At 32.2% G+C, this 23,242-nt stretch overlaps 1 protein-coding gene across 2 annotated transcripts in view; it reads left to right on the forward strand.

Annotated features, from left to right (window-relative positions):
• The window catches only part of LOC144973191 (anaphase-promoting complex subunit 1-like), a 51,689-nt gene that overhangs the window by 20,503 nt on the left and 7,944 nt on the right, over window positions 1-23,242 (forward strand). For both annotated transcript variants that reach the window (XM_078915339.1, XM_078915348.1), the window contains exons 23-52: window positions 401-552; window positions 1,448-1,526; window positions 2,182-2,286; window positions 2,796-2,918; window positions 3,142-3,278; window positions 4,488-4,672; window positions 5,411-5,500; window positions 6,583-6,691; window positions 7,302-7,448; window positions 7,863-7,912; window positions 8,244-8,428; window positions 8,890-8,981; window positions 9,652-9,735; window positions 10,353-10,403; window positions 11,301-11,383; window positions 11,755-11,833; window positions 12,463-12,537; window positions 13,242-13,412; window positions 13,709-13,822; window positions 14,409-14,554; window positions 14,990-15,076; window positions 15,288-15,405; window positions 16,721-16,798; window positions 16,986-17,053; window positions 18,187-18,262; window positions 18,587-18,649; window positions 18,854-18,931; window positions 19,979-20,074; window positions 20,727-20,910; window positions 22,368-22,499. In XM_078915339.1, the coding sequence (XP_078771465.1) occupies window positions 401-552; window positions 1,448-1,526; window positions 2,182-2,286; window positions 2,796-2,918; window positions 3,142-3,278; window positions 4,488-4,672; window positions 5,411-5,500; window positions 6,583-6,691; window positions 7,302-7,448; window positions 7,863-7,912; window positions 8,244-8,428; window positions 8,890-8,981; window positions 9,652-9,735; window positions 10,353-10,403; window positions 11,301-11,383; window positions 11,755-11,833; window positions 12,463-12,537; window positions 13,242-13,412; window positions 13,709-13,822; window positions 14,409-14,554; window positions 14,990-15,076; window positions 15,288-15,405; window positions 16,721-16,798; window positions 16,986-17,053; window positions 18,187-18,262; window positions 18,587-18,649; window positions 18,854-18,931; window positions 19,979-20,074; window positions 20,727-20,910; window positions 22,368-22,499 (3,237 nt within the window). The remainder of the gene's footprint in view (window positions 1-400; window positions 553-1,447; window positions 1,527-2,181; window positions 2,287-2,795; window positions 2,919-3,141; window positions 3,279-4,487; window positions 4,673-5,410; window positions 5,501-6,582; window positions 6,692-7,301; window positions 7,449-7,862; window positions 7,913-8,243; window positions 8,429-8,889; window positions 8,982-9,651; window positions 9,736-10,352; window positions 10,404-11,300; window positions 11,384-11,754; window positions 11,834-12,462; window positions 12,538-13,241; window positions 13,413-13,708; window positions 13,823-14,408; window positions 14,555-14,989; window positions 15,077-15,287; window positions 15,406-16,720; window positions 16,799-16,985; window positions 17,054-18,186; window positions 18,263-18,586; window positions 18,650-18,853; window positions 18,932-19,978; window positions 20,075-20,726; window positions 20,911-22,367; window positions 22,500-23,242) is intronic.

Consider the following 23,242-nt stretch of genomic DNA (forward strand, 5'->3'; position numbering starts at 1 on the left):
TGCCACTCATACTGCCTCTGTTTTTATTGTAATGATATTACGTGTATGAAAAAGGGGTGGAATATTTGCATTTCTGTGCTTTGTATTTTGTTTTTGGAAATTAAATTTTTAAAATATATATTATTATCTGTGGCAGGTCTAAAAACCATAATTTTATTCTGATTGCAAAAGGAAGATTGGCCAGAACACTTTTTCAAATTTTTCTAATTCTGAGACAGATGTTTAAATTCCGCTCATTCCTTTTAGTCTCATGAGTAAGGATACAACTAATAAAAAGGGAAGAGAGAGAAGGAGGGGGAGGGGAGGGAAATTTATTTTCAAGTAAAGATAGAGACAAAACTGTAGCCCCTCAATATTTGTTTACTGTTAGAACTTTTAAGAATATTTTTTTTCTGCACAGATGACCTGAAGAAAATGCAGTACCCTCAGATATTTCCTACCAAAGCACCGACTGTGACAGGGTGGATGAGTCAAATATTGACAACAGGTAGACAAACTGGTCCAATGCCTTACATCCCAATGGTTTGTGAGAACATGAGGAAAGTTGTCTCGGTAAGTTTTAGTATCTAGGTCTGTTTCTTGATTGTTGACACAAGAAAACAAATGTGAGGGCCACTGAAATACGATTTGTGTTGTGAAAAAAAAAAAAAATTGAGAGGCATTGTAATATGATTTGTGTTTTAAGAAAGCAATTGAAAGTCAGTTTGAAGTTCAGGAATCTTTTAAGATAAAGCTGAAGAAGAATGAAATGAAATTACCTTTGTTCATTCAAGGAGGATTTTTGTTTGTTTATTCCATGGCCAATTTCAAGGTACAACCAGAATAACTGAAGCATCAGCTGCAGTTCAGCACTGTAAATTGAGCAATAGAAAAAAATAGATGCCAACAGCGGGTTTCCAACCCTGGGCATTCTGATTGTAAAAACAATGGCTTATCCAAGTGGCCATATCAACTTCCTACAAATACCCTAGCAATACAAAATCACATTTTCACAATCTGACCAATAAATGTGAGAATGAAGTATTTAGGTGAGCGTCTCTGCTTGAGGTATCAAGATTTGCTATTTATTTTGAAATTTAAAGACAGTGTGATCTGTCCACATCATGCACTGTTATTTATCATCAACATAAGTTGTTTAAAAAAAATTCTAGGTTGATAATGATAAATACAATATAGAGTTTACCCCATGATAACAGGCTCAAAGCAATGAAAATGTGATAGAACACAGACATGGATTGTGGAAAAATTATTTAACTAGATTCTATAATGTAAATTTGAGTCAACCTTAAATGTTTAAGAGGGTCAGAGGAGAGAGTTCCAGAAATGGGGGAATTAATAAATCAAGTGAATTTCAAACAAATGAAGAAATTTGATCACTTTGTCATATAACAGATTGATGATAATTTTTAAAAATACTGATATCATATTTTCATTATGTTTTGAATAGGTCTATGCTTTACTGTTCAATGAGGACTTGTCGCCAGAGTTTGCTGTTCAAAAATGTCTTAAGAAAATAGCATCAGCAGGTAATGAATACTTTCATTTTACTGTCACATTTGCTTCAACCCTACAATTTGTCAGGCCATGTTGAAAAATGATAGTGCAGGTACCCTAGCCTCCTATGCCCATCAAATAAGGATCATTGCAAGACTCCTGCGAAGATGCTAACAAAATATTTGACAAGGTGGCTCAAAAATAGCTTTTGAACAGAGTTGCCATGTTATGTCAGGTTCAGAACTCAACCAAAGTATGCATTTTTGGAAAGAGATATGATAGAGCTTTGGAGAGTAATCATCATTTATGATTAATATTTAGTTTATCTAATACATGTTTGAGCAAAGTAAGATAAAAAAAATTGTAAAATTGTGTGCAGAGACAGAATGGAGGTCGTATTGCTTTCTATTTTTAAAAACCTATTGGGTTGAGGATTATTTCGATTATAATATGGTAAAAGATTGAATATATTTTCAGTGATATCCAGACAAAAAGAGATCCCATGAGTAGCATATATCTCACATAAGGCACATATCCAATCATGAATTAATGAAGACGTATGGTCCACATGTTTTTGACAGATTTCCATGTCTTCATTGGATAAACACGTCTAGGCTAATTAATTCTCAAACATGATAAGGAAATTGTATCATCATGTTCACTTTTTAAAAATTATTATCCAACCAGGTCACAGGCCACCAACAGCAGAAAATTCCTTCTGTGTATCTGCTTCTCGGTTTCATCAGGTTTGCTCACAATCAGAAAAGATTATTCTTGCAGTTTGTGAATTGGGTTTGTATGCCTTTATACTAAGTTTATTGTGTGTGTTTTTATTATGCCAAATTCTTCAGGAAAGTTATCAGGATAAAAATTTGAAATCACATATTATATAGATGGAATATTTACTTTGAGATGCTTTTCATCAACATAAACAGTTACCAATAAAGTTTGAATATGCAGTCTATTTTGACCAAATTAAAATGGGAAGAAGAAAATTAGAAGATGTTTTTACTCAAAAATGGATTTTTCTTCTTCCGAATTGTGTTAAAGAAATCATTTATTTGTAAACCTGTTTGTGCCCCAGTTTGATATGGATTATTTACGAAATTCTGTAGTTTAAAAAAAAAAAAAATTCAAGAAAAGAAAAATCAATTTTTATCTTTATTATTTGTAGAAGGTCTTTTCTTGATTATTTTATGAATGATTTTCATTTTGAAATAATTATTAGAGATCATGCTCAGCTACTTGTATATAGTAATCAGTGGATAAAACCAATATCTCAATGTAACACTACCCCACAGGAATAAGCAAACAAGAGCTGGATTGCCTCCCCATTGGAATCAGTCTGCCTATCAAAGAGGCTTGTTTGGTGTGTCGATCCAACCCTCCCTCTGACTGGCCACGAAATGCCTATGTCCTCATTGGTGAGTTAAAGATATAAGATTACACTTCTCCTGGATATAGAGTAAGTTTTATGGCTCTAATTTTTTATGAATCAGATTATATTTGTCATTTATGCCCCTTGGATCCATTGTTAGTTGCTCAGTGACTTTATCAACATTTTGCTTTGAAGAATTAAAATCCTCATTTGTTAGTTGCTTTTTTTCCTTTCTTATTGAGACATTGATTTTTTATCTAAATGTTCAGGTCGCCAAGATTTATCAGAATTGGCAGCCATTACATCAGCTAGCCCAAACTTTGTTAGATCATCGAGACCGCCACCCAAAAGGAATGAAACTGGAACCAAGGAGGAAGATGATGGAATGGAATTCTTGGATGAAGAAGTAATAGGATAATGTTGAATAAGATGTGCATATGAGAAGTGTGTCAGTTCATTCAAAGCTCAGTACCTGTGTTGTTTAATATGATATACTTTTAGATAATGAAAATGGCATTATAGGTTGTTTTAAAATGAATTATAGGTTGTTGTTGTAACACATACCTGCCATGAAAAGAATTTGTATAATTGAATTTCTTACTCTAGCTATAGAGCTAGGCAAGCATCTTAAATTCAATAAATTGATAAGGATGTTTTATGTGCTAGAAGACATATTTTGCATTATTTTAGTCCTAGAGAAACGTTTTGGTTTTTAATTTACGTTTTAGTCATTGGCAAAAGGGTAGTGTGGTTCAGTGGTATGGTCTTTGCCTCGTACCCGAAAGGTATTGAGTTCAATTACCTTCTGCGCTGTGTGGCCTTGAGCAAGTCACCTCGCCCTAGCTCAGTTTGCGGTGCTGCACTGTGGCTGATGTCTGGGTTATTCCAGTCTTCTCTTGGAATAAATTTCTCCCATGGGATGAAAAAAGGAAATTGTCACACTCCAGACGTTCCTTTATTGACATATCAAGGTCTTTACAATCCAAATAAAAAACTTTTAATTATTTCTAAAATTCAGGTCAAGTTTATTGCCCTGATAAATCAAAATTATTTTTTCAGAATTTTAAAAACATTAACCATTAAGTATATCAGGGCAGGGAGGTACTTACTGTGTCTTCTATCCCCCTATATCTGTTTTCCAACTTGCTTTCTGTCTTTGTCTTGGAATGAGATTACTTGGTTTTGTCCTGGCCCCGGCATGTTGGCCTTACTCAGGGGGAAACAGTCAAATGCATAGTTATTGTTTTGGGAGATGATATTTTTTTCCTTGTAAATCATCTCTCTGTTATATATTATTATATTTGTTATTTTTAATGTATAATGAAATGTAAGCATTTGAGTGTATTTCTCTTTGTTGGATCTTGTGCTTGTGTCTAGGTGAGACTTATAGGTGATCCCAGACTAAGTACATTGATGGTATGCTCTTGGAATCTACATCTGATCCCTATTTGTTCCCAGTTCCCCTTTGTCTTCCTTTCTCTTGGGTGCTTTAATTGTAATTCTAGAACTTTCTACTCTCCCATTTTCTTCCTTTTTACTGGCGCTGATATAACCTAAATGTGTTGCAAGCGCCGTAAAACCCTTAAAAACAAACAAAACAAATGTCCACCAACAGGTGCTTAAGTTGAGATTTCCTAAGGACCTGAGGCTTCAAGAAGTCCGTCGTATGTTACAATCCGCTCGTCCTGTCACCATTGCTGTTAAACAGAGGCCTGAAGTTAGTGACCATGACTTCATAGAAGAACAAGAGAAGGCTTTGCTGTCCATATCAATGCGCACTATGGCTCTTCCTGTTGGCAGGTAAGATTATGTGTGCTATTATAACATAGTTTAATACTTACTTAATACATAGTTTACAAACTTTTAATTAAAATGGTGTTTTACATTTGTTTTATATTTAATTTCTCTCTTTTATCTTTTTTAAAAATTGCTAGTATGAAACATCAAAGGCTTTGTCAAGATTTCTTCATTCTTGTAAAAATTGAAGGTTGTGAATTTCATTATTGTTAACCAAACTATCAAAATGTTTTATTTAGGATTTTAAAAAAAAACTATTAGAAAAAAATGGGTTCCCTGAGATCTCCTTTTTTATAATTGAAAATATGTAGTTTTATGTTTCAGTGCCAAAATGAAAGAGAAAAAAATATTGAAAATGGTGATATACATTTTAAATCTGGTTCATATAAAACGTCATCATCTTTAGCTTGGCCAAGAAGATGAGGTTATATTTGGACAGTATTTTAAAACTAGTATGCTCACTTCTTTCGTAAAAAAAAAGTAGTCAATGTCAGTGTTTCAGGTTATCTAAGAGAGGTATAATAAGATAAAAAGTGGCGTCCAATTTACTTCAACGTCATTAAAACTTGTTTATAATGGTGTCCTAAAACTCACCATTTAAAGTGTATCATCTGTTCAATAAGTTTATATCAACATCAAAGAAGATTCCACGATATATTTTTTTCTATGGAAAGGGGGGCAAATTCTACAAATAGTTATAAGGTGAGATATTGAAAAATTCAATCTTCATTTTATCCTCAGAGGAATGTTCACTTTACACACTTGTCAACCCTCACTGACTGAGACCCTCCCCATTCCAAAGCTGTGTCTTACTGGGAAAGCTCCACCGAGGTTTGTCTCATATTTAGATATTAAATCAATCCCGTACAAATTGGATAGACTACATCCAATTTCACCAAGCAGTAACAATAGTCAAATTGATGTTACAGCTTTCTTGGTGAAATTGCAAAGTCTACAGTGGTAATCAGATAGATAATGGGAGAAGTAATTATTTGAAACTAAGTTAGTCCTACTTTTTAAAAAATGGTAATTTAAGCAAAGGTAAATATCTACAATGCGGGTGGTTGGATGGGAGCATCACCCTTGAATCATATACCTATGATGTTCGCATGGGTGTACGATCCGATAGTGATGTTGTTTCTTCTTCTCTTTACTAGCCTATCCTGCTTCTTTGGTTTGTGATTGTATTTTTGACAGGGGATATTTTTTTATCTGTTAATCTTCTGCCTGTTTGTTCTTGGTTATTTATAATTTAGCTTATGATATCTTTAGGTTATGATTTTGATTTACATTTGTACTATTTTTGTTAGATTGCTTGTTTTTTTTGTTTCAGCGGTCTCTCATATAACCTCAATTGTGTTGGAAGAGACCTAAAGCAACAAACAAACAAAAAAAAAAAATATCTACAATTGTAATATTTTTATTTCTTAAAATTTGATCTACATATGCAATTTTTTTGTGGTCAAGTTGTAAGACACTCAGCATGTGAACTCTGAGGCAGCACACTGTTGAATCCTTGGATAATGCTCTTTACCTATATATTCTTACCATACTGATGTGCAAAATGGGTACTTGGCTGGTAACAGCATTGGTCTCTGTTGGTCTCTTTGTCAGGAGAAGAAAAAAAATATCATAGTGCCTGTCTTGTTCTACATGTTAGGTGTTGCTTTTTGCTTAGGGCCTGTTGTAAAGCCCATGGAGCATATTAAGTGGATAATATGTCATATAATTGCCAATCTTTTAAAAAAAGACAAATCAACAAAGTGAATAAAGTAAACAAGTCAATTATTCTCGTCACAGTGTGCTGCAAAAATTTCTCTCAATTGCTTCTGTATTATTATGATTTACATTGAATCCTTCAACAGTTATGAAGACTGCATATTGAATTCTTTGATTATGTTATATTGACACAGGAACACCACTGTGGAGATTACTCGTATTGAAGTTCCTACCAACATGTCATTATGGCCAATGTTTCACAATGGAGTTGCTGCTGGCCTCAGAATTGCTGATACTTCAAAGGTTTGGCTATTGTAACCACTTTTAGAGGGTTAAAATTCTCTTAAAAGGCTATGAGTAATTTTCGGGTTACTCGTTGTAACTGTTCTTCTCGAAAGCAAATCCATTGTCAATATAATTTCAAAGTTATATCATTCAAGGAATTTTAAGATTTTCCAATTCACTGGTTTTAATTTACATAAATAAAGGTACTGTATAAAGGTATTAAAGATTGTCACGTTCACTTTAAAAAGAAAATAAGGAAGGACTATATTTGATGAGATATTCATTATGTTAACACTGTTTTTAAGATGGTGTATGTAATTATCAGATTGAAAATATTTTTGTCTAATGATCATTTTTTCATAATTTCTATCTCAAGTATTTTTAATGGATCATCAATTTCTAGGAAATATATGATTATATTTACATTTTCAATTGTTTTTTTTCCTTTAACTTCCAAGTCTTAAAACAATCCATTATACTGTGTGAAAGGTGGTATTGAAAGTGAATTTATAGAATAAAAGTGATTAAATAACCTTGAACTTTTATAGGTACAAATACATATTTTGATATTATATTCATGTTTCTTAATGTAATCTCTGATGGAATTTGTTTATTATTTATTTTTCAGATTGACTCTGCCTGGATAATCTACCACAAACCCAAGGAATTGACGAGTGAGTTTGCTGGGTTTTTGATGGCTCTTGGCCTAAATAGCCACCTGTTGTCACTCAGTATCTTAAGTATTCACGAATATCTCAGCGAGGGAAGATCAGGGGTGAGTGAAATTAATTCTTATTCCCCTTGGTTAAATGGAAACATGTAGAGCATTTTTTAAACAAACATAAAAAAAAATGAAAATAAAAAAGAAAGTACATTTCCTAAGGATTTCATTCAACTAAGATTGTTATTGATTTAGTTTTGTATTTGGACTCAAATCTGTGTTTAACACTCTTCTCATTTCACACGGCTTTTTTTCTTTTCAATAAAAGAATTACTTTTGTGCACAGCATCTCGTTCTTTAAAACTGGAATGTACTATCAGCTCATTGTGAGAAAACATGATCAAAATCGCCTCTTTTTGTTACTTTCATTATGTACCCTCTATTTTTGTTGGTTTTTGAACAAACAGCTGTAGTGTCATCCACACCAGAATGTTGTCATTAATTTTTATCTACATTGATTTATTGCAGGCAAATGAGCTCATCACAATTGGGATTCTATTAGGGATGGCATCTTCAAAGTAAGTTTAAAACAATAAGATACTTACACTTTAAATTTTGAATAAAGCTGAAACTTTAAAATGTGCTGTAAGATCTGGATTACATTACTTGGCTGAATGAACATTAGATAGAATTAAGTACCATAAAAGTACATGCCATTTACAGACCTTTAAAGTTTAAATTTCACAGATAACGTTTTAGTATTTTTTCTTTGGATTTTGCAATGTATCTGTGGATTTTTAAAAATCCAGCCTACTGTTATTCATTTTTAGTTCTGGCAATAATTTCTTCAAAGATATCCTACGTTTCCAACGTTAATAAAATTTTGAAAAAAAAAATGTTCTTTATTAGACGTGGGACAATGGATATGAGAGTGACCAAAGCCCTCAGCGTCCACATCTCTGCTTTACTACCATCTGGATCCACAGAGCTGCACATTGCCCATAACATTAGGGTGGCAGCCATCATGGGCATTGGACTACTGTACCAGGGCACCGGGCATCTACCCATGGCTGAGGTCATGCTGGCTGAGATTGGTGAGCTGTTTGAATGATTATACTGTCAACTACACATCTTATTTCTTTGTTATGTTGCGTCAGGGCCAATTCTAATTCAACAATTAAAATGTCTCTCTCTCTCTCTCTCTCTCTCTCTCTCTTTTTTTTTTTCTCTCTTTCTCTCTCTCTCTCTCTTTGTCTGCCTCTCTCTCTCTGTCTGTCTCTCTTTCTCTCTCTCTCTCTCTCTCTCTCTCTCTCTTTCTCTCTCTCTATTGATCTATCTAATTGAATTTCTTTCCAATCATTATCCCCGTTTATATCAGGTTATAACCTCAAACTCCAAGAAGAGAGTAATTCCTTAACCGATGATTTCCATTGTAATTATTACTTTCTTGTTGAAAACTGTGATACATAGTTGGATCGGGGTAAAATCAAACCAGTCCTGTAATCGACTCGCAAAGTCTTCCCTAGATTCTAATTTCTTCTCTTTAACATTTCAGGTCGGCCACCTGGACCTGAGATGGAGAATTGCATTGACAGAGACTCCTATGCTTTATCTGCTGGTTTATCTTTAGGACTCATACTGTTTGGAGTAAGCAGAATCTTTTTTTTTTTTATATACCTCATTTTGGCATGAATCCATTTGACTTTTCAAAAAATGTTATTATTATTATTATTATTATTATTATTATTATTATTATTATTATTATTATTATTATTATTATTATTATTATTATTATTATTATTATTATTATATTATTATTATTATTATTATTATTATTATTATTATTATTATTATTATTATTATTATTATTATTATTATTGTTATTATTATTATTATTTATTATTATTATTATTATTATTATTATTATTATTGTTATTATTATTATTTATTATTATTATTATTATTATTATTATTATTATTATTATTATTATTATTATTATTATCATTATTTTAAAAGCACAAATTCGTTTGCATCAGGAATGCCCATTTGGTTGCTGCGTACTGGTGATGGTGGTGTTGAGAATGGTTTTGTTGTGCGTTAATAGTTGTTGATGTTAAGCTGTGTTGTTTTGAATATTCATTATTTTATCAAAATGATTATGATTTCATTTAATATCAAACTTCACGATTCCTCCAATTAGGGTTTTTAAATTCAGTTAAATTTCTTATCCTCTTGTCCAAGCTAGGGACCATCATTAAGGATATTGGATATTTAAATTTTTAAATCTATTTTTTCTTTTTCTTTTATCAAAATCAGAAAGGGAACCAGATGACTGGATTTGACCTGAGCCTGGCAGACATCTTGTGTCACCTTATGGTTGGGGGGCACACCAAACAGATGGTCTGTAACAATATTTTATTTATCTGAAATTCATTGAAGTTATAGAATTATCAATTCATAAATCGTCTGTTGTCATGTCAGCAAGACACAAATATGCAAATACATAGAGACAGTGTAGAGTATGCCGAATAATAGAATAGATAGATTATCTTAACATCTTTGCTCATTTCCATATTTTTCTTTATTCAGTCTAGTACATGGACATATCCCATGTCTATCTTTTCCATGTTGGTGTCCTCTCGTTTAATTTAGCAACGAGTGCAATAACTCATTTGCATACTCTTAGAAATTGGCTACGTCCAATGATTTGATTCCTGCTGACTGGTTATGGTGATGAGATGATGTTGTAATATTTATGATGAAGATGTTGATGATAAAGATATTAAGTTCATCCCAAAATAAAGATATGATTATTTAGAATTGTAAATTTAGTAATGTATTGCTTACCACTTTTGTTGTTTTCTTAATCGAATGGTCTTAAATATGTAAAGAAAATGTATGGCAAATGTATTTTCATTGATATTATTGTAAAAAAAAATGGAAAGGTAAAGGACAATTGTAAAAAGCTCTTTTTTAAATCGAAATTTCCATATGTTTCCCCTCCCTCTCCATAACAGCTATGGCCTCACAGAGACAGGGTACATAAAGCTCTCAGCCATCTCATTACGGTAAGTTCATTTGGAAAAGTCTGCCAACATAACATGCATATTTGAAAATTCTTAGCTGTTTGGAGGTTTACTGGTGAAATGAAGCATAGAGACACCCATCATTCCTACACCAAAGATTATGATGCACCCCCCCCCCCCACCCCCCAATCTTGAATACCCTTTGACCTTTATTCTCTTGTTGAAACTACACTTCCCTCCAGTAAACGTCTGGAATACAAGATGTTTTATATTTGAGAAAATTAGTTGGAGATTTTAGTTTTTTTAATTTTGTGCGTTTCAAGCCTACATTCGGCCACTAACACAATAGTGGAAATTCCCCATTATATAGAGCTAAAACAGTCAAAACATGCATATGATATGACTCAGCTATACATTGGCTGTAAAAAGTATAAAATAGAAATGCAATAAATTGTATCGATTTTCCAAACCATTTTACTTGTTCCCCTTTTGATTTCTTCTCAAGTTGTACATCAACATCTAAAGCTGATTTTCAAATCCTTCTTATGCTCAATTTTTTTTGTGTTTGGAAGGCTCTTACTTTTGTAATATTGAATACACCCCACCACCCAAAAAAAAAAATCCAAAATATCCACTTCATTCTGAAAACGAATGCAGAACTGGGTTCAAGTTTATCCTTCGTTAACTTTAAGCCTGAAACTAGGACTTATCTTTTGATGTCTTTTATAGATTAATGCACCTCCTAGTGAGTTGTCGTTAATAGTGCTCAAGAAAACAAATGATCCCATTAATTGAACAATTGAATACAACTCACGATTTGTTTTCTTTTGTGTTCATAGACTTGTCTTTTGACGTAATTTTTGTTCAGTGTCTGGTCAGGCTACAAGTTAATGAAGACTACAGCTCAATTTGAATAAAAATGTATTTTCTCATTACCAGGAAGGAGACAGTGTCAATGTGGATGTGACAGCACCTGGTGCCACTCTGGCTTTAGGAATGATTTTCTTCAACACTGGAAACAGGTTGTTATTGCTGTATTGTTCGTAAAATTACGGGATAAAAATTGGGGGGAAAAAATGTCATTTTGGGAAATTGAAGCATCAAACGTATTTTTATTTTTTTAAAATCATCTTTGAATGTGATCTTTATTTTTATCTATAGGTATTTTGCTTGGATGTTGAAGAGAGGACATGAAAAATCTCATTCATCTGATGTATAAAAATATTTCAGTTTCACTCAACATAAAATAACTTACTTCCGACCCCCACTCCCACCAAGGAGAAAAAAAAAGTCAATAAAGCAGTCACAACAAAAAGACAGGAAGTTTGATTTCAAATTCTCTGAAGGTATTTTGTATGAACATAGTAATAATTTATTTGACTTCTCTTTCCAGTGCAGTGTCAGAGTGGTTGAAGGCTCCTGGTACACAGTTCATGTTAGATCAAGTCAGGCCCGATTTCCTCTGTCTCAGGGTACAGACTCTACATTAGTGTGTTTTGTGTTTCTTATATTTGCAAAAGATTAGGTTTTTAATATCAATATTTTATAGTCCTTTAATTCACTCCAGAGAGCTAACATTTTGAAATGTGGTTATAATTTCTTTTAAAAAATATTATTTTCTAAATTTTGGATTAGTGTTCAAATTAAAATAAACAGGTTTAAAAGCCCTAAAAATATCTTGTTATATAAGTTAAAAGTCTCAATCGAATTTTGTTAACACACTTGACAGTTAAAATGTTATTACATCACATGAAATATAAAACTTGGAAAAGTTTGATTTGAGTTTAAAGAATATAGTTGCCATTTTATTTTTATTCAGTGGCTGTGTTCCTAAGCCTTGTTTATTTTAGGAAGCTCTCTTTGACATCATAGCATTCGGAAATAAATTATTTCATATATCCCTCAAGTCAAAGTGATAGTCAGCTGCTAGAAGCTGTGGACAGCTGTTGATCTGGTTTTTTTAGTAATGTATCTATGTTTTCATTGTTTTTTGGTGTTTGCTGAAGAAGGGTTTTGAGTCCGAATCGTTCCTCATTTGGTATTTTGTTCTCTTTTGAAACTGATATATTGATTTTTGTTTTTTACTTCGTTTATCCCACAGACAATCAGCCTTGGCCTTATTAACTGGCAGTCAATTGTACCCACCATAGCTTGGGTTGACGGGAATATTCCAGAGGTATGATCTTAAATATTCACATCAATGTATGTATGTATGTATGTATGTATGTATGTATGTATGTATGTATGTATGTATGTATGTATGTATGTATGTATGTATGTATGTATGTATGTATATGCGTTTGTGTGTGTGGTAGGGTGAAATGAAAAATTCTAAACGACAATTAAGCCATATTAAATTGATATACTAGAAGCAATTGCTATTGTCTCTGTTTCCTGCTATAGAAATCGGGATAAACTCTGGCTCCATGGGCCTAATGGCTCCGATGCACTACTACTTTTTTTTACACAACTGAGCAAACCATGTATGGATTTTCAATTATTGTCAAGATATTTTGTATTTATATTTTTTTTTTTTTTGGAAAGATATCTGAAGTTTTCTTCAGGGCTTAAAGATAAAAGTGACATTTCCATCTTGTATGAATCCAAAAGACAATGAATTTTGGAACGTTTTTTTTTTTTAACTTTACAAGTTTCTGCATCCTGATTCTATAACGGTAGGCCCTGGCTTAAAATTGACAAAGGTTTTAAAGTTGTATAATGCCATTAACTTTAACAGGGAAAATATTAATACACCATCTCTGTGTATAGAACACGATTTACCAGTATTGTAAAAGAGTTTCAATAACAAGAGGTGCTGCCTTTTCAATGTCGAAAAAAAAGATAACTTATAAACTTTATTAAAATTCGTCCCATAAACAGATTGTAAAGAAGTTTGCCTTCTTCAAGTCCCAGCCATCAGGACCCGAGTTGGATCCTGCTATCGACCTGCAAACGATGAGTCAAGCGTATTGTAACATTACCAGTGGGGCTTGTCTGGTACTTGCCATGAAATTTGCTGGTTCTGGTAATAAGGAAGCATTTAAAACTTTGGTAAATAGGATTTATTTATTATTACACTACTGGAATCTTTTGAACATAAGATGCTTGAGACAAGTGGTCTCTGTGTGGATTTGAATTGAAACTTAAATAATGGTAGGAGTAAGATGGAAAACATAGAATGTTTATTTTTTTGAAAAAATAAACTTTATTATTCACAATAAAGACGTTGTCCATTTTTTTTTCCAATTCAATTTTGATGTGAATTTTGTCTCACATCAACTATTGTTTAGGATTTATGAAGTCATTTATTTTCTTATTAATTATTCTTTTGTTGCCTTGCATTGCAGCGTGACAGCTTACGCAATTCGTTGAAGCTTCTAGGAGATCAAACATTGTTGGAGCAAGCAGGGAGGAGCACAGTGGAGAACTCTATCAGCACCAAACTCTTATCTCTGGCTATTGTAAGTTTATTACAGTCAAATGATTCTTTGTTACTAATATAGCATTTATTTTAGAATTCTTTGTCAAAAAGAAGGAAAGATAGCATTACTTATGATTTTTGGTAAAAATAATTGCTTTACTACTTTACTTGTTGTTTCCATTTTTCCTTTGGATCTCAAGGCTATATTCTTTGTTCATTAAACTAATGTATATAATAACAAATTTATTGAGAAAAATAGATGTTCATAAATATTTATTGCAAGTTTTTCTTTGTTCTGAATTCCAGAGGTTTTTGTAACATTTTCTCTTTTGAGTTATCATATCAAATGCATTGTAGATAAAAGCTAGTGGTACATTTTAATGTTGAAAGGAATTAGATAGAGCAAAGGTTCTACTTCTTTTTAGTCTAGTTGATTTTTGCTTTTGAACTTAAACCTTGAGGTTGGTTTTTAAAGACCAAATTCACCTTTCCATTTGTTTTGTTACTCTTTGGCTACATTTAATTAATGGTTCTTAACTCATTTTTGATGGAAATAATTTTTTTAATATTTTTTTTTTTAATCTTCCAGTGAGTGTTATAACATATCTGTATCACATTTCTTTCAGGTGATGGCTGGCACAGGCAATCTAGTAACTTTGAGAATCTGTCGGGCGCTTCGCCGTCGTGTGGGTCCTCAGTACCACCAATCAGTCTATGGCAACCAGATGTGCCACGCTATGGCCACAGGACTCTTGTTTTTGGGAGGGGGAAAGTGAGATATTTACTTGCATTTCTAGTTTTATTAATTAGATTAGAATATCACATCCACCTCATTTAAAGATGAAAAATGTTTTTGTTTTTGAAACAATCTGAAATGGGTTGTTTGCCATGATTATTTATAATTTTGGCTATACTCTATTAAATTTATGAGCTTTTCACTTTACTTTTTGAAAAGAAGTTTGGTAAAAACTACATACGTAAACATTTTTAATTATGGTAATTCTATTTAATCAAGGTTTTTGTTGTTTTTTTTTTTAAATTCTAAGGGAAGCTCTTTACCCTGCATTACGTGTCTCTTTTATGAAATAAAATTAAATCTTGTTCAAGAAAAGAAGGCCCTATTACAAAACTGTCGTCCTAGTCACTATCATGAGATACTTTAAATATTTTTTTTAAAAACATCTATCCTGTAAATTTTTATTTTTAGATTTACGTTGAGAACCACTCCTGATGCAATTGGCGCCATGTTGTGTGCCTTTTATCCACAATTCCCCTTATCAAGTACAGACAACAGGTAAAAATGATGTTGGTTTAAAATTTTCCACCACTACGATCATATTCATCATCGTCATCATCATCATCATCATCATCATCATCATCATCATCATCAAGTCAGCTTATCAATTAATATTTTAAAAATAAATTTTTAAAAATATATAATAAAAAAATCAGAGAAGACTTTTCCATTTACCATTAATTTTTAAAAACTTTTGCAAAACCCTCAGGTGTCACCTTCAAGCCTTCAGACATTTGTACGTTTTGGCATGTGAGCCCAGACTTGTTATCCCCAGGGATGTGGACACTGGTAGATTCTGTTATGTCCCTCTCCGCATTAAATTCAAGGTGTGAGATTTCAACAAGTTGATTGAATTATTTTCATTTCATTGCCCTCTCGCTTCTTTAACAAATGACTTGTTTTTCCTATAATCGAAATACACTAAATGATTTTCCATTCATATCCAGAGGCAGTTATGTTTCGGCCTTGATTTTTACAAAGACACATATGTTTGATTTGATGAATTTATTTGGTGAAATTTAGTGGGCCGACAGCAAAAGGACAGCTGACCTATTGAGACAATTACTGAAACAGTCTTGTTTGCCTCAAATGCTATAATTGCCATGATGTCTATTTATAGCTGGAAAATATAAGATGAATATCTTAATATGGTTTTGTGTTGCTCGATGGCTCAGTGGTTCAGTGTCTGTCTTGTCACAAAAGTCGAGCAATACTAAGTGTGATCTGTAGCTGGGAGAGTGACAGTGATCATGGAAAGTTCGGGTCCCAATGCTTTGCACTCCTGTAAGGCATTTTACACACATTGGCCCACTCGACTTGGGTGTGAATGAGTACCTGGCTACAGGCAAGCGGGTGGTTGGATGGGAGCATCACCCTTGAATCATATACCTATGATGTTCGCATGGGTGTACGATCCGATAGTGATGTCGTTTCTTCTTCTCTTTACTAGCCTTTCCTGCTTCTTTGGTTTGTGATTGTATTTTTGACAGGGGATATTTTTTTATCTGTAAATCTTCTGCCTGTTTGTTCTTGGTTATTTATAATTTAGCTTATGATATCTTTAGATTATGATTTTGATTTACATTTGTACTATTTTTGTTAGATTGCTTGTTTTTTTGTTTCAGCGGTCTCTCATATAACCTCAATTGTGTTGGAAGAGACCTAAAGCAACAAAAAAAAAAAAAAAAAAAAGCTACAGGCAATGATGGATATTGTATGAGTGTTAGTACAAAAGGGATGCCTAACAGGCATTGTTAATCTGTTGAAATGCACTGTATAAATGTTCATATATTTTTTAAGATTTTATGTAAGAAAGGTTATCTCTCATTTACAACTGTATCGACTCACAGATCAATGAAAACAACAGAGGGTTTAATTATAAATAAATATTGCATAAATAAATTTCCCCTCCAAAGTGTATATTACAATGCTCTGAGTCCAAAGTGTATATTATAATGCCCTTAGTGCTTTACTCGTAGTTCATCCGCATACACAGTGAATCAATGATATATCAAATGCTGCGATATTTCTTTCTTTCCTTATCTTTACTAGGCTCAAACTCTCTCTCCGTTTTAAAAAATTTATCAATATGCCTTTACATGATCTGGTTTTTTAATTTTAATTTTTAAAATTTCTCACCAGGGATGTTCGTCCTACAAGGCTATATCATATGATGCGGGTGCCCCCTACATTGTGCCAGAATTAAACAAGTTGGAAGAGGTACTAAGAAATATTGTTTGATTGTATTATTATTGTACAATACACATTAATGTCCGTAACAAGAGACATTTGTTTGCACTTGAGTTAGCTCTTGTTTCATCATCCTCATTATCGTCATCAACATCTTCATCATAATCATTATCATCATCAATATTTTCTCTCATTTTGAAAGTCTCCTTTTTTGTAGATTCAGGTGTTTGGTGCAAGATACTGGCCTGTCACATTCAGAGAAGACAAAAACTGGGAAACTTTGAAGTAGGTTCCGAAATGTTGAGATTGATCTTAAATTAATTTTTGATTAGATTTGGTAACACAAGAGATCAATTGCTAGTGTAGCCAACTTTTTTTTTAACACATGTAAGTCAGTTATGCATCATATTGTATCATGTTAATGTTTTCTGGTCTTTTCTGACCCCTCTGCCCACTCAGCAGGGGTTAGCTTGCTGAGTCTAAGTTAGATTTGTCAGGAAACGCTTTGCAACAGACCAATGTCCTGCCTAAATCATATTGGTGGCTGGAAAAGGTCAAATGTCCCTCAGTCAGTAATCAAGAAAGTAAATAAGTAAAATATCTCAAGGGGTTTGTGAGCAATTTTTACAATATGTCTAAAGCTATTCAAGTCTACATAAACTGGACTACATTTACTCTATGATTCGTATAGATTACATTTTACATCTATCCCTCTCTTTAGCTCAGTAATGTGCTGCAATATTATAACACACTAGGTGGCAGCGTGGCTCAGTGGTATGGTCTTTGCTTCATTCCCAAAAGATAATGAATTCGACTACCCGCCTCGTTGTGTGGCCTTGAGCAAGTCACCTTGCCCTAGCTCACTTTGTGGTGCTGCACTCTGGCTTACGCCTGTGGTATTCTGGTCTTCCCTTGGAATAGACCCTAAAGACAAATTTCCCCTTGGGGATGAATAAAGGGAATTTTATTTATTTTAAGATGAGCAAATGATTAGCTCACAGTTGAAAATTAGTGCTTGCTTTTATTTATTTATTTCTTGTTTTGCAAACAGCCTTTTTATTGTGTAGCCTTTTTTTTCTCTTGATTTGCCAGCTTCTAGGTGTAATGATTTGATTTATTGCTTTGAAAACCATATCAAATATCAAATTTCTTTCTTATCTTTCCATAAGACCATGGCCTTCATTATGTTTTGTTGTCATTACCACTCTTGCTGGATTGTTGGTTGATTTTGGTATATATCTATATCATAGTCATCATCACCACCACCACCACCATCATCATCATCATAATTATCATCATCATCGCCATCAAATCTAATGCTTTATTTTTTTATTCGTTTAGTCCTCCAACCTGTTAGATTCTAGATATTCCCGGACGATCCATACAAATTTACTAAAAATACTGAATTTTTTCTCTAGGCAATTACTTCTTAAGGGTGGTGTCTTACCAGTCAAACAGAAAGCAGGTCACATGTCATATACAGAAGATCCCAAGGTGATATGTAAATTAATTGTTTTTCTCCGATGATTAATGTAATGAAAACCCTTATGTCAATTTCTTTCATATTTCTTTTCTCTATTTCTTCCAGTTGTTTTTAAATCTTCGTATTAACATTGAAACTATTAAAGTAACAAGACTAGCTAAATATGTAAATGACATAATTTACATTGATTTTGATCTTCTTTTTGATGAATGGTAAGGGTATGGATCGACTTATCCATTTTGGTTTAGATTATTTGCAATAATCTTGAAAACCAAATCCTCAGGAATTTTTGAATGACAATATTGTCCTTTAACTTTATTTACTTTTATCTTCAGGGATATCGCAGTCTGTTGGCTAAATCCCTAACAGCTGATCAATCCTGGCACACCAGACTCAAGGTATGGATGTCTTTAGTATCAAGGGACTTCTGTGATAATATTGTTGTCTTCATAATAATGATGATGATGATTGTGATGATAGTAGTAATATTAGTAGTAGCATAACCATCACTATTATCTCTCTATTTTTATTCTTATGCACTTTGAGAGACAATGTAAAATTAAGAATCCAATTATTAATAATTATTTTCGTTTTATTTTTAGTCTGATATCGTAAAGTCATTTACATCTGATGCCAAAGTGGCTGCCTTGGCAGAGCTGTTTATCAAAAGAGACAAAGCTGTAAGTATTATTAAAATTATTATTTTTGCCATTTACAATATGAAGATGAATTAATTAGTTAATTCGCATGTTCACATGAATGGGCAATCAAATTAACTATATATTTATTTCTCAGATTTAACTATAGACAGGTTTGTTTGGTTTGTTGGTTCAGGGGTCCAGTGTCTTGGCTTGTCACGAGTCAAAGTGATACTAAGCTGCTAGAAGCTGTGGACTGTAAAGTAATAAACAGAAATGAATATAACAGCTTCATAAAAGAACGAAATTCCAAATGGAACATTTGGGGCTCAAACCCCCTTTTCAGCTAACAATAAAAAACGTAAATACATTACTAAAAAAACAGATTTATAACAGAGAAATATACAGTAAGCCCTCTAGAGAAAAAAAAATGCTTGGGTCATTCCAAGATTTTTCTTCTGCAGAGAGGATGTACTGTATATTACTTTTTACTTGCTCTGTCATAAATGTTTAATTTTTATTTTTTAAAAGAGAATATTAATAAATATGATAGATGGAAACAATGAAGAAATATTGTTTTATTATTTATTTAATTACTATGGCAATAGCACTAGGATAACGTCATCATACAGGAAAAAACACTGCAAAAAAAACAAAAAAAGCATATGCTCAAAAGATTCCCGTGACTTTGTAACTATAAATAAACATTGTATTATTGTTATAGTTAAATATTACACGCTTTTATTTTCCTTGTCCATTGAATTTGTTTTTAGTTGTCAAAATGTGACAGGCTCGAGTTTGATAAAATTCCCTATTTGGTATTTGGAAAAGTTTGAAGGTCTCCAATAATCTTCTTTATTCTTTATTTAAATGAGGGTCACGTGTTAGTGGCTGTCCTTCACTGAAAGATTTCTGTTTCTTGATTCAAATATTTATCAGGTCATTTGGTGTTGAATGGTCAAGCAGGTATATCAGGAGGTAGATTCAAACATAAACACATTATGAACAAAAGTATATATATATATATATAAACTTGGTAATTTACAGTAGACATTCTTAGTTAGATTTTTTTTGTCCTTTGTTTATCAGGACAAAAGCATCATTCAAAGTATGTCTGATTTCATCTACCAATGCATCACTCAGGACAAGGCTGAATCCATCGGTCCCCATTTCATACTGAAACAGGTTTGTGTGTACAAATTATCACGTTTTTTATTGACATTTTATTTTTCTATTATGCTTGCCTTTAATTTTTGGACGTAGGCATTATGTTGGGAGCTGGATATTGATCGTGTAGAATTCCCAGGGCTTAGTACAAGACTGTGCTTGGAAGTCAAAATGAGACCCTGTCACATTTTGGTGAAAGTTTGGTTTGTGTTGGCTTTGAACAATTATCTGATGAAATATATTAAAATGTAGAATTTTATGTTAAATTTTTTTTTAATGAAATAAAATGATAAAATTTTAAAACAGAATTTTAAAGAAAGAATCACCATAACATTTTCTCAACTTTATCCTTTTTATCTTCATAAATATTCATAACTTGAGAAAGATTAAATGATTTAAATGTTAAATTGGCAAGCAATATTTTTGTTTATTATGCGTGTGAAATATAATTAAAAGAAATTTCAGAGTAATGATCATGAGATCTACCTTTTACTTCACAATAGGTAAAGCTCTACTTTCACTTTCTGTTCAGATGTCAGAGGTTACTTAGGCAAGAAATAATTGATCATTTATTTCAATGATCCTTGTGTAATTTTGATGGGAGTAATTTGGATGATGACGGTGGTGATATATTGAATAACGTTTCAAATTCTTTTTATTTCCCCAACAGATAAGCCTTCAGTTTTCAGAGAGCCAGAACACACTGGGCCTAACCCAGTTGAGATTGGTGATTTCATACTACTTAAGTCGTTACAGGTTGGCCTTCCATTCATCCAAGGAGAAAATGCTCCATGCAGAATTCTTGCTTAGTCTCAGATGTCATATAGAGGTCTTGTTGGACGAGTGGCTGCAAAGTATGTTTAATATTCCGTTCATGAAAATACATTCCATTGCTACATGTAAAGTTTGTTTTAAAAATTTAATAACATTGGTTGCCTCGCTATCAAAATAATTAAATAAAGGGACTTTGAGTATGCTTAGTGATGAGATGGATGACGATGATAGCAAAATTTGGCATCATTGTTGTATGACTGAGCAATATACACATTATATTCCTTTATCTAGAGTGAATGAGAACCTGGCTACACAAGTGGTGCCAAGTATTATGAGAGTGTAAGTAGAGGCAGGGACACAATTTAAACTGAATAAAAGGAAAACCATATGGTCTACTGGGGAATAAATGAAGCATTGTAAAGCCCACGGAGCACGATAGGGCACGATAACACTGTATATTTAATTAATTAATTTATTCATTATATTAAACCTCTCAATAAAATCAATAAAATTCAGAAATAAATGGTGTGTAGAATGGAATGATTTTGTATTTTCAACTAATTCGTATTGTTTTTTTTATTCTTACTGGATGGAATCAATACCCTATTGAGGGCACCATGTGCTTTAAAAAAATGCTGCTTTACAGTACTTATTTTATCAACTAAAATGAGATGCATTGGATCAGCTCTGTAGAGCTTCTCTAAATCACTAAAACTTATTGAAAATGAAAGTTGATGCCAGACTACACGATGTTAAGCATTTTGAAGTGTTATTTAATCCTTGTGAAAGTAACTAGTTGATTTTTAAAGTTAAATGCAGTGGCTACAACTTTAATCTCCTAAAAATTATAGATTTTTAAAATTATCAAGTAGTTAGGTTTGGCTCTGTAACCTGCAAGCACCCATTATTACTGCCATGCATCACTGTGTTGGCTAATGACCATTTCTAGGAGTTATATTATAACTTAAAGCCTTTATTCATCTTATCTAGTGTGTCTTGTATAACTGTTAGCCAACATCTCCTTGCTCTGCATTACACTTGTTGGTACTCACCTTACTAAAGTGATGTGACTCTGGTCTCTTTTATTTTGTTAACAAGAGAGAATAATTTAGGAAAAGGGGGTGTTTTATTGGTAAAATACTGTTTGTCTGAAAATAAACTTCTTCTTTCGCCTACATTACCTTCTCATCTTCGTCATTATTATTCTTACTATTATTATTATTGTTATTATTATTATTACTATTATTATTATTATTATTATTACTTTTATTATTATTATTATTATTATTATTATTTTATTATTATTATTATATATTATTATTATTATTATTATATATTAATTATTATTATTATTATTATTATTATTATTATTATTATTATTATTATTATTATTATTATTATTATTATTATTATTATTATTATTATTATTATTATTATTATTATTATTATTATTATTATTATTATTATTATTATTATTATTATTATTATTATTATTATTATTCACATGGTGTTTACTTCATTAATTAATCATTTCCAGACTGTCCAGATGCTTTGATTACATACTTGTTGGGTCAGAGAAATAGGCCACTTGACTGTGATGGACTGGCTCAGTATCTAGTCTGGTTTTCCATCCCTAATAGGGATTGTCTTATGGAGCCCGGCATGACAGGTCTGTTTTTTAGATATCTTGTGTGCTTCTTTCTGCACTTATCATCTTCATCATTGTCATCATCATCATCATCATCATCAACAACATCATCATCATCACCATCTTCAAACCATAAATTGCTCAAAGATATAGTAAACTGTGAAATGCTATCTTATAAAATACACGTCATACAATTTCAATGGTAAAACGAAAGGGTTCTTTTTTTATTCACCTGTCTGGTGCATTCTAGAACCCAAAGAGTTTATCGCATTAACACGATTTTTATGAATGTCCCTCTCTACTTTTTATTATGTTTAAAGTATCTTCCTAATCATTTGATTATATATTTATATTGAAAAAGAATTTTATTATAAGTATTATTGACACATCGTCACCATAATATATCCGCTTGCTGTTCCACAGTAATTTTTAAGACCTTTAATATTCTTTGCCAATTTTTATTTTATTTATTTACATTTGATATTTCTTTTATATTTTACCGAATTGTGTTGTGGTACAGAATTATAATTTCCATACAATGATCAATAAAGTATATCTTTCCATATTTTTTGTACCTTCAAAAGGATGATAAGACATTTCTTTTTCGCTATTTGCACATTAAGGTTTCACTTGTCACCTCTGGCTGCTGGTGAACTGAAATCTCAAAACTAGTGACATCACTTTTGTGGTTCCAGTGTCGTCCCTGTCTGATTGCATTCGAAATCTTAGTTGTACATTTGAAAAATTCAACATTTGTCTATGCT

The sequence above is a fragment of the Berghia stephanieae genome, chromosome 1, assembly GCF_034508935.2.
Source record: "Berghia stephanieae isolate SIO BIC M18660-M18661 chromosome 1, UCSD_Bste_1.3, whole genome shotgun sequence".
Taxonomy (NCBI): domain Eukaryota; kingdom Metazoa; phylum Mollusca; class Gastropoda; order Nudibranchia; family Aeolidiidae; genus Berghia; species Berghia stephanieae.